This window comes from Cylas formicarius, unplaced genomic scaffold (genome assembly GCF_029955315.1).
Source record: "Cylas formicarius isolate icCylForm1 unplaced genomic scaffold, icCylForm1.1 PGA_scaffold_1__22_contigs__length_36826433, whole genome shotgun sequence".
Lineage (NCBI taxonomy): Eukaryota > Metazoa > Arthropoda > Insecta > Coleoptera > Brentidae > Cylas > Cylas formicarius.
The window spans coordinates 6,084,910-6,097,335 of NW_026844264.1; the positions used below are offsets into that span (position 1 = coordinate 6,084,910).

General features: G+C 34.8%; 1 protein-coding gene across 1 annotated transcript in view; it reads right to left on the reverse strand.

Annotated features, from left to right (window-relative positions):
• LOC132696188 (adenylate cyclase type 8) overlaps nucleotides 1–12,426 on the reverse strand; it is a 263,174-nt gene that overhangs the window by 116,098 nt on the left and 134,650 nt on the right. Inside the window, exon 6 of the mRNA XM_060660881.1 lies at nucleotides 11,461–11,653. Within this exon, the coding sequence (XP_060516864.1) occupies nucleotides 11,461–11,653 (193 nt within the window). The remainder of the gene's footprint in view (nucleotides 1–11,460; nucleotides 11,654–12,426) is intronic.

Genomic DNA, 12,426 nt, shown 5'->3' on the forward strand with positions numbered 1-12,426 from the left:
TACGAGATATTAACCATAGACCCGTACGAGATTCTAAAAATGGATTGTTACCAGTATTTTGATACTTCCGACTATGCGGAGGATAATCCGTACGATATACCCAGAGTCAATAAAAAGGTTTTGGGTCTGATGAAGGATGAAAATAATGGACGAATTATGTCTCATTTTATCGGACTGAGAGCTAAAATGTACGCCACAAAGTTCTATAAAACACCCGAGGAAGAAGAGACCGCAAAACAACAATTGATGACCGCAGAAACAGATCGCGAAGCATTTGAACGTGAATTTAAAAACTTGGGTGTTACGAAGAGGATCAAAGGAGTTAAAAAATCCGTCATCAAAACTAAGATAACTTTTGAAGATTTCGTCGATTGTTTGCAAAATTTTTCTGAAAAAAGCATATCACAGAATTTAATAAGAGCGAGCAAACTGGAGTTGCACACAGTATCCCAAAAGAAGATCGGGTTAAGTCCTTACGATGATAAACGTCACATATCAAAGTCATCAGTAGAAACGTTGCCGTGGGGACACTATTCAATTATGGAAGAAGAAACTGTCTCCGCTTGATTGTAAATGTGTTTTATTGGTTTTGTTTTGAAATTTTGTTTTTCCTAAAAATCGAATGAGGTGCACTTAAGGACTCAATTGACGTCTGGCAGCCTCGTTAAGTTTTTATTTTAAAAAATGCATGAAATATTTTGATCTTTTTCATTATATTTTATGAATATTTAGAATAAAAATGACCGGAAGGCCTTAATATTTTTCGCTTATTACCTCCAACTACTTTTATTATATTTTCCACTGTCAATAAACAGTTTGACTCCTGTTAATATGGTTTTTAATTTTTGCAACTAACCAGTACCTATAGTACGTGTCTACTGTTAACAGCAAACAGATGACCGATTTGCAAATGCCTATTTTGAAAAAGTGTTTATCAATCTAGAAGACATTTATTTAAAGATTAAATGTGCTATATATTCAACTTTATCTCGAACCAATTTGCGATGTCAATGCCTCGCAACCGCAGATAAGAGACTACGGTGCGGCGATATCCTAGTGGGCGGATGGATCGCCTTTGCTTTTATGGCGCAAAATATATTTGCGTGTGCTATCAGTAATTTTGTTGGGTGTTAATTTTTTTTGCCAAATTACGTCATGTGAAAGTCGACACGCTTTAAAATTGCATGCGGCAGACTGCACGTCCGAGGCGGTTGTGTGTCAAGTCGTTCCCGTCTGAGCACGTGGACCTTGAGCCTCCCACCTGCATGGCTCTCTGGTGACAACATACGTTCATCGTGTTTATTCAAATAGGCGTTTGTGCCTTTCGATTTTTAAGTCAGTTTTTAATTTTTAATTTAACCATTGCAGGGAGAACATGTGAATAAATACATTTAATGTGTATTGTAGACTATATTCAGTGCAATGTCAAGTGCGATATCTATTTCCCAATGACTCTACAACTGATAAGTTTTATGATTTTAATTTACCCTAATACAGTGCGAGTCTTTTTTGTTTTGTTTTTGTGGGTTTCAGTTTTCGTTAATTTTCTCAGTGATTTGTGAATAACAAAAAACAATGATCACTTTTTTTGGTCAGTTCCTACCTGTTTTTATAATATAATAATCCACTTTTTTACGTTGCATAATAATCGAATTAAATTGAAATATATAGTGTTTTTTAAATATCCTTTAAATGACAGGGAATAGAAATGTGGCTTTACCTACGTCACTTACTGAAAGTTTTGTTTTAAAAATGTGTTTTATAGGCAACGCGACATATACATATTTTGTTTCTTGTTTGTTCTAGAAAAAACACGGTTTGACAATAATCCGCGTTTTTACTTTGCAAAAATAATCAAATTAAATTGAAGTATATAGTGTTTTTAATGTTTTTTAAATGACAATAAGTAGAAATGTGAATGTTGGTATGTGTGTGTGTAATTTTCACACACATTATATTAGCGCATCCAGCAGGGTGGGTGGTTGACAGAGGGAGACGGTGAGGAGTGTATTTCCTATATAGATTTCTCGAAAGAACGGGAACAAGAACGTCATCAACAGGATCACCGGGATGGCCGACTAACTGGACGCAAAAAGAAGAAGAAGAAGACCCTCCTCGATAAATATTTGTTATTGTATATAGTTTTCTTTAATTAAACTTGGACACACCGGGTGTACCTGATTATTAAGACACTATATATAAGTCACTCGACTTGTTTACCGTCGATCCTATACTCCCGATCACCGCGTCATCCCGTCCTAGCGTCTCCGTCACCTGCCGCGGTGACGCAGCTGCTGATAGGAATACTGCCGAGAGCGCGCAGGCGCGACATCTAGCAGCAACGGAACGGAACCGGGGAAAACCGGTGGTACATAATTAGCTCGGCATTAAAGTGACCGTTCAACGACGGACGGGTTTCGGGTTCGATCTTCGGCAGGAATAAGATGAGTCATCATTCTCGAGATCAAACACATAATTACACATTGGTTTTAATATGCTCGTTAGCTCGGCGTTAAAGTCTGCGGTCGACAAGCGACGGATCCCGGGTTCGATCCTCGGTAGACGCGAAAAAAAAGGTGAGTCACGTGACGACTACACACACATCTGTTGAGTGGTTGCGAGATGGGGTGTGAGGGTTGTGGGTGGTGGAGGGTGGGGAAGGGGGGGGGGGGGGTGACGGTTGTGGGAGGGGGTTGCGGGAGGGGTGGGGTTGAGGGGGAGACGGTAGGTTGGTTGGTGCTAAGAGGGTATGGATCGAATGACCTTGAGCGGGACCAATTTCCGCTAATATGAACCTTAAATTTTCTTATGGGAATTTACATGTAAAAATGAGAAAATTTATTCTTGAACTGTCATAACCTATCTACTGACGAAAATACTATGATATCGTCCATGTATACTGGACAAACCTTTCCCTGTACATCACGCAAAACATTATCCATGACGCGCTGGAATATCGCGGGGGCATTTTTCAATCCGAAAGGCATTCTAACAAACTCAAGATGACCATTCTCGACACTAATAGCTGTTTTTTCAAATGATTCCGGATCCATTTCGATCTGATGAAAACCAAATGAAAGATCGATAGTTGAAAAAAAATTACACCGTCCCAATTTATCGAGTATATCATTTATATTAGGCAATGGATAGCGGTCGTCTATCGTTTTCTCATTTACCTTACGAATGTCACAAACAATCCTCCATTTCTGCTTGCCGCTGGCGTCAGGTTTCTTCGAGACTACCCAAATGGGGCTGCTCCAAGGGCTTTGGCTGTGTCTAATGATTTCGTCGTCTAACATTTTGTTAATTTGCCGTTGAACTTCCTCTTTATGGATAAAGGGGTATCTATATGATTTAGTGTATACAGGCAATTCATCCGTTGTTCTTATACAATGTTTGATTTTATTGGTGAATGTTAACTTTTTGTTTTCATGATGGAAAATATTGTTATATTCTTTACAAAGTCTTGTTATAGCAGATTTTTTTTCTAAATTTAAATGTTCGCAAGGAATTATTTTGTAAAGGTCGCATTTACTAAATTGTTCTTTATGTTTTGGTTAGTTTTGGTTAGTTTTTTTGCAGTAGTAAGTGTTTCTGAAAAATAGAGACCTTCAATGACTTTCTCGGGAATAATAACATCATTGTTTTTTGTTACTGGAATTCTTACGTTAACAATTTCGTGTGTATTCACAGTAATATAATATATTTCGTTTTGTGGTTGTCTAAATAAAATTGGTATATTAGTTGTATTATTCCTTAATTGTTTATTGACAAGATCGATAGAAAAATTAAAACGTTTTAGGTCGTTTAATCCTATTATACCGTCAAAAAATTTATGAAAGTCAAAAAGAATAAAAGATAGGTTGGTATTAGCCTTTAATTCTGGGAAAGCCGGAATATCTGCTTTAAATAGAGTTTCCTTTTCAATCTAAAGGATGTTCATTTTTAAAGCGGGTGGCCATAAACAAATCCTGTTCTAAACATTCTAAGTTTCGTCTATCGCCAAAACAATTTAACAAAGCTACTTTAATATTGTCCCACGTTACTAACTCCATTCTACAGCCTACTATAATTTGTGCGCGATCAAGTTTTATTCTTATAGTCCTTAACAAATATTGTTTTAAAATTTCGTGGTTTCCTTGGCCATATGTATGAAAAAGGAAACCTCCAGCTGATACAAAACTATTTAAAGTGCTGGGATCACCATTATATGGCAGAATACTATCTATAAACATTTTTAACAAAGTGTAATTTACACCTGAATTCGAGGATTGATTAGAGTTCATTTTCAAATTGATTTGACTATTCTCTACTTTCTTTTCCACTAAATTTAACGAAGTTAAATACGCACTTAAATTGTCGACGTCTTTATCTTCGTTCATAAATTTAATTGATTTTGAAATTTCTTAAAATTGAACTTAAAACTAAGAATCCTAAAATTATTTCCACCGTCCTAACCAGGGAAGATGAAAGGAGAATAACAGGAATTTTGGGCACTAACCTTGATTTCTCTTAGTCGTCAGCCTATTCTTCCTATTGGAATTTTCCTTGCGTAGCACTGCTTGCGAGGGTGATTTCTTGCCTTCCTTGCCCTCAGTCGAACTCAATCACGTTGGGTTTGTCAGACAGTCTATCACTGGTTCGTTTTGGTGTCTAAGGGTTGAAACCCGCGTTTCGCGATCAAATCGTCCCGATGACGTGGCTTTGACCGAAAACTACCTCAAATCCGTCACCACTGCGCCAGTTAAGGTTTTCGAACGAAGGATCTCGTTTTTAAAAAACACCTTTTTTTGTTTTACAAACAGAACTACGAGGTTTTATTTAACCCGTTACAAGGAGAACTAAACACAAAGTACAAAGTTCTCATATATATATATATATATATATATATATATATATATATATATATATATATATATATATATATATATATATATATATATATATATATATATATATATATATATATATATATATATATATATATATATATATATATATATATATATATATATATATAAAGTTTTTATCCAAGAGTCGCGTCGCTGGTACTTAGAATACTGAAGCTAGCATTTCCTGTTAGTCATCAGCATATTCTATCACATAATTTGTAAACACCCAATTTTTTTATGTAACCATTTATTTAAACCATTACACACAAGTTATAATGACATAACAAACACCTACTGAATACTCACATCTGTTGTATTGAAGTAAAAATAAAACTTTCTACTAGTTTTTACTTAAAAAAATACTTTATTTTTAAAATTTTTTGAATGGGAACATAAATAGCAATACCAAGATGCATTGAGAACAGTTTGTAAAGTAACACATTCAAAGTGAAACCACCTTGTTCTACACGTTTCTTGTACACATTCTTTGTAGATATAGAATATATTTGGCGACCATATAACAAAATCGCAATATTGCAAATTTGATACAAATATTATATACAAATACGATATAAATCTGAACTTGATAGTAATAAATATGATCCGTTATCAAACATATTTAAAACTCATTTTTAAATAGGAATGGACTTTTCAATTTAAGAGACTCGTCAACATTCACTATATGATTTATTTTTAATAAATATGCGTAATTTCCAGATACCCTTCCATATATACACAAGAGATGCCGCTAGATGAGGTCACTTTCAACTTATTAAACAAAAATACCGACCTTTATAGTACCCACTATTAAAAGAAAGCCAGTTTCAAAGTACGCATAAGCTTGTAAACTCTTAAAAGCCTTCATCTCCTCCTCTGTCTCAAAATAACTTACACACAAAATAGGACTGTATCAAAATCGGTCTGAACACTTCAAAATTCACCAGACAAATGATCTGCTACTTGACCTGGTACAATTGTTTGTCCCAGACAGCCATATTTGATCACATGGTTTGGATTGCTTAATTTACTTTTATAAACGCTAGGTTGATTACAGTAAAAAATGTCAGCTAAGCGAGAAACATTAAGGAATGTAGCCTAGACCAGGGGTTCCCAATCTTTTTTATCCCGCGGCGCAGTTACAAATTTAGTACTTTATCACGGCGCCCTGCTCTTTAAAAAAGAAGAAATAGGCACCTATAATAATTGTTTATGATAGTAGTTAGGTTAGATAGGATTATAAATTAAAACACTTACAATCAAACAGACTTTTTAATATTATAAAATAATTAAAACTGGAAATAACTTGTGTATTTCTTAAGTCTTATGAAAAACAAAAATAAAATATGTACGATTGTCAGTCAAATCAATGTGATGGGTGAGCTTGGTGATATGCACACAGTTTTTCAAAGCGGGGAATAAGACTTGACACTGCTACTCTCATTTCTTTCTCCACATTGATTCTCGAGCGATATTTGTTCTTAATTACAGCTACAGCTGAAAAACCAGACTCGCATAAATATGACGTTGCAAACGGAATGAAAATTCTTAAAGCTTTTGAAGCTAAATTTGGATATTCATTTTGAATTGATAACCAAAACTCCAACAAGTCGGAAGTGATGAATCTAGTTTTAAGACTGCTGTCGCAAGAGAGCTCAATGAGACTCTCTTCATCTTGTGATGTGAACCCTGGTGGAGCTTGTGCGTGGAAAGGATCTTTGATCCATGCAAATTTTTCAACATCATCATCTTTAAAGTACGCCGAAAACCATTCGCTGAGCTTCAATAGGTGTTCCGTGAAGAGGGCAATCAGGTCTGGTGAGACAACCAATTCATTAGATGCCGCATATTTATACAGCTGCGGGAAGCAATCTTGACCGCCGCCTTCATTCATTTTATTTATCCACAACTGTAGTTTCTTTTTAAATGCCGCAATTCTCTCCGATAGTTTCAGAATGTGCGTGTTATTACCTTGCAAAGACAGATTCAAATTATTTAGTTTCTCAAATATATCGCACAAATATGCTAGTTTTAACAAAAAGTCTGGTTCAGTAAAATATTTGGCGCTTTCATGACGTTCTTGCTGTAAAAAAGTTCGAATTTCTTCGTGTAATTCGAACACACGAAATAAAACATTTCCACGTGATAGCCACCGTGAATTGCAATAATACAGCAGGGCCGTATGCTCAGCCCCCATATCCAAGCATAGTTTTTTAAAAAGTCTGGCCTTAAGAGGCCTAGTTTTTATGTAGTTTACTACGTTAATTACAGATTCCAGTACTTGGTTAAGTTCGGAGCTCATAGATTTTGATGCAAGAGCTTCTCTATGGATGATGCAATGGGTCCACAAAGCATTCGGTGCTTTTTTACGAATAAGCGCTTGTACTCCTCCATACCTGCCAGACATGGATCGAGCGCCATCAGTACAAATACCAATACACTTTTCCCAATTCAAACCATTTTCTACAAAAAAATTGTCAATAATTTCAAATAAGTCTTGGGCCTTCGCACTTTCGGTAATGGTTTTGCAGAATAACAGATCTTCGACAATAATATTGTCAGTCAGAAAGCGTACGTAGCAAATAAGATGCGCATCATTATTACTGTCAGTAGCCTCATCAAGTTGCAAACCAAAATAATTGTTTTTGATTTTTTCTATTAATTGGTAATTGAGATCCTCAGCTATGTCATGGATTCTTCGACCGATCGTGTTGTTAGATAAGGGTACCTTGGAAATTAATTTTCCTGCCGATTCTCCAACCATAATGTTTACCATGTCGAGAGCAGCCGGTAGAATAAGCTCTTCTGCAATAGTATGAGGTTTTTTGCATTTTGCCACCCTGTATGCTACCTTGAATGATGCTAACAGTGCGTTGTTAGGTACTGAGGCTTGCTGAGTGAATACGTTTTTTGTTTTATTTAAATTTTGTAATTTTCGGTGAAAAAAATCACGCGATTTTTCAACCATAGTTGGATGAATTGTCTCAAGATGTCGCTTTAACTTACTTGGAAGCATACTTTCGGATGACAATATTTTTAAACAAAGCACACACTGCGGTCTTTCTTCATTATTAACTTCTATTGAAGTAAAACCAAAGTCCAAATAGCTATCATCGTATTTACGATATTTCCGCTTCTTTGCTTCCTTGCCATTACTAGTTGATGCATTATCACTGTCATTTGGACTGCCAACTTGTTTATTTAATAAAAATCTGTCCATTTTGCGTGAGATATTTGACGAAAAACAAAGCGAAAGAAAACACTATGACACGTCCGTCCGTCGCAGCTCGCCCGATGCTACTAAAGACTTAGGAGGGGGGGTAGGGTATCAGGGCGGCGCGGGCGTAGGTTTTTTGGCGAGTGAGAAACGCCGCGACGCGATGGTTAGTAGGTAACTATGTTTTTATAGATGCGAGGGCTCAAATAAGGTACCCGCGTATATTTGTTTCGGACATGTTTCGGATAATGAATGATGATGGACTTACGGCGCCCCTCTTTACATTCTACGGCGCACCAGGGCGCCGCGGCGCACACTTTGGGAACCCCTGGCCTAGACTATTGTGAAAATACAAGCGCAGAAATTTTTCAAATATGTTTGAAAGTTATCTTTTGAAAAACATCGTGGATAATAGTGTCAATGTAATGGATAAGTATCACAGAGGTGTGCTGTAGAAAGCACTAAATCTATCAAGTAAAAAAACTGAAACTTCACCATATTTGTTATAAAATCATATTTATTTTGAGTCCAATTGCAAGCTTTTTAAAGTGCGAAAATCATATGTTACTAAAAAACGAAATATATGTGGTGGTTTAGCTGAACAGATGAGGGAAACTGTTTTACGCAATATCATTCTATATTCAACTACATAGAATATTTGTTATATATATGGTTCAACTACCAATCAAAACTACCAAAACTAACTAAGTTTCATCATCGCCGAATAATTTGTGATACGACTCTCTGGTAAACGAAAGTCTATTGTCGCAGCTTTAACTTCACTTAACTAGCCGCACTGTCAATTTTGCATAACCAAACTCGTAAAGTTTGCTTTTGAACAAGAAAGTCCATTATGTAAACATTTTTCAAATCTATGAAACCGACGGGAATATTTAACTGCGTCCAAACTGGGAATTTCATTATAATTGAGCTTAAAGTTAGTTTTTAGAGTGTTCATTGCCGAAACTTTATGGCATTTATGTTTAATTTCTTTTTTTTAAGTAAATTGGCGGATATTTATTAATGTTTCGAACACTACAAAAACAGCAGAAAGCGATGCCTTTAAAAATATGTCATTTTCAAAAATTCATGCAAACGAGAAAAAAAATAACGGTGGCAAATACGACACTAACCCAAATATATTTTTATTTTTATATTATATGTTACATCCAGAAATTATGTGCAGTCCATCAGAAACTTGAAAGTAAACTGAAATTGTTATCATGTGTTCACCACATCAGTAATATAAATTTAAGTTTTTTAATAATCTTTCATTTCATTTCAGCTGTTGTACTTATGCCATCGTATTACTATTAGTATTAGTCTAACACTTCTTTTTCTTGTAGATTACTTATTTCACATTATATATTACTTTCTATAAAAACAATAGATTCTATATTTAATGCATTACAAAAAAAGAATTACCCATTTTGTTGTCCTAACCAAACAGTAAGGCTGGTGCACATATCCGATAAAAATGAACACGTTTAGCTTGTGTTTATATTTTGATGATCGGTTTTTTAATTCATTTTTGTCATATACAATCTTTGCTATTTATCATTTTTAGTCTTTTCCAGAACAAAAATTCTTTGTCAGCATAATAATCAAAGTACTACGTAACAAGTCAATACGCCAAACAGTGTTTTACTTCTCAAATATTAAAACGCATGTTAAGCATATTTCTTCTGTAAAATCTTGAAGAAATTTAGATATCAAAAATATATCAACATATGAATATTGTCAAAACAAGCCGAAAAAATACAATAGGAGGCTCTTTTATTGTCAAGTGATTCGTCCCCCATAATTGTCTTTCTGTGACATCATTTTTATTTTAAAGTGTTCTTTAGTATTTGGACATTTGTAGCAAGATGGGCACAGTACAAATGTGTACAAGGGTTTGAATGTTTACCATGTAAAACCCAATGTTGCGCCTTAAAAGATATACATGTAAAGGAATAGTTTTAAACTGACAGTTATTTTTAATTTTTTGTTGAACAAGTTTTGGCTATGACAGGTAGAATCCTTAACTCTTAATCGCAGGGTCCAGTAGTATCATTGCTAAATTATTTTCAACAAGAAAAAGTTAAATTATCACTGTTCGCTATCCAAGAGGTTTATATAACTAAGACAATTGTGGATATCATTTGATTAGTAATTCCTTCTAATTTTGCAGCGGGTGGTTGAGGCACTAAATATTAGTTCATCCATTGTTGCAAGAATAAAAAGGCGTTTAAAATCTAATGATAACGTAATAAAGTCGCCAGGAAACAAGAGACCCCGGAAAAAGACCAAGACCAAGAGAAGATTTGGCTGATGTAGTTAAAGCGATAGTAAATCATTTATAACTATGCAAGATGTGAGATGATTAATTTTAGTGGAAGTTTTAAAGAACAATAACTTGCTTTTATCAGCAATAATTTTTTGTAGGGAGTATTACACTGCATATGATTCATTACTTCGAACTAAATTTTTAATTACGAGTATGTCAACACTTTCTCTCGTCAGGTTGCAAAAAAGTCTTGGCAAGACTATTCAATAAAAAGTGCAAGAAGGCCACTGGGCTTTCAAGGTACACTTATCTTAAGATTAGCTAATTTTTCTTAACTAAAAAGATCAAAATATATTATATCATAACCATAAATCTGCAACAAATAACTTACCAATCTTGGATAATAATAACAATAAAACTTTTTCGGCGTAAAATAAATTTTGAATTCATTAAAACATTTTAATAGTGTAGAATAATCCAATTATGTAGTAATGATACAGAGATTGAATACTTTTCGTTTTTAGGCTATCGTAAAATATAACCTTAAACTTTGCCTTTGTGCCAAACATATTTGGTACAGAATGCAATAAAATCATGAAATGTAGTGGGCTGCAATCACTCCTTAAGGCATTCCTTATTATTGGTTTATTTGACACTGAGCAATTAATTTTAGTTCAAAGTTCGATTAATTTAATTAAAAATTTATTATCTGATCAATTAATTGTTCAGTAATGGTGAATTACGCGAATGCAGAAATGCCTCGGAAACTTGTTATCTTTAATGAATTTCATAAATTTTAATTAATAAATAATTTAAAAATGTAAATTTTTAAACTGTTTGACAGCACACTACTAAAATATTTTTCCAAAATAATAAAAATCTAGTTAAGTAGAAGAACGATAGTGGTAGTCTAACTGAATCTCCTCCATTAAAAAAAAAAAAAGAAAATATGCAGAAAGTGTGGTTTTATGATACTTAATATTTTATATAAAAAACATATACAAGGAATTACCACCTTAAATTTTTCGAAACACCCTGTAGAAGTATTATCGTCTAATTTAATGCCAAAACTAACGAGAACTCACTCTGCGTGGTAAGCAGCAGCCAGGTGCAAGTCGCTGCCCAATGGAGGTAGTTGTTCGCAAAGCATCTCCACCACCCCAACACGCAAACTGCAATGTTGACGGACATGCAACAAACGGACCAAGTAATCTCGTCCGCGTGCGTTGATAGGACTATGTGTTTTTCGCTGTACGCCCATACGAATATCAGAGCTACCTGAAAGGAAAACTCTTTATGACCTGCAGGCTCGCTATCACGAGATTTAAATGATCAACTTATACTGCAATCTCATCACAAAGATGCGACAGACGTGGTTTAATTTAAAAACCCTTTTTAGCTTACGGGAAACCGAGTCGAGTAAGGGATACGTAATATCCTTTTTATCCGATCGGGCGAGGAAATTGAGAACTTCGGTTGAACTAACCAGAACTAAATCACAACGTTTACTGTCAAAAAGTAGACAATAGGCAATAGATAAATCTTTGTTTCCTCCGTGTTTTTTTTTGCAAAGTATAGGATAATGTTACTTCTAACAATAACAAAATCTTAGTATATATTACATAAAAATATAAAACAATTTTATGTTTTTCGTTGCCATTTTTTTTAAACGCACTCTTGAAGACGCAGTGGAAAGTATATCGTAGAGTCTAACGGGCAGCTTTTTCGTCAAGCGCCTATTAGCGACCATCCTGTCTATAATGACCTGGTTTAGGGCTCCTTTGAATAATTCAGTGTTTGTTTTGGGGAACCATGTTCTTAAGTTCTTCAACTATGAACCCTCTTCCCTCTTGCCATGGACTTGCGGATTTTAAAAACTTTTGACATTTTGCGAAAAGTTTGTCTTGCTTTCTAGTTCGCAAAGAGATGAATTTAGAGACCCGTTCAAGTCTCTGCTTAACAGTTGACAGGTAGACATATTATTCACTGGCATCGTTTTTGCTGTTCATCAGGTCTAGCAAACCAATCTGACTGTGGACAAATAGTACGTT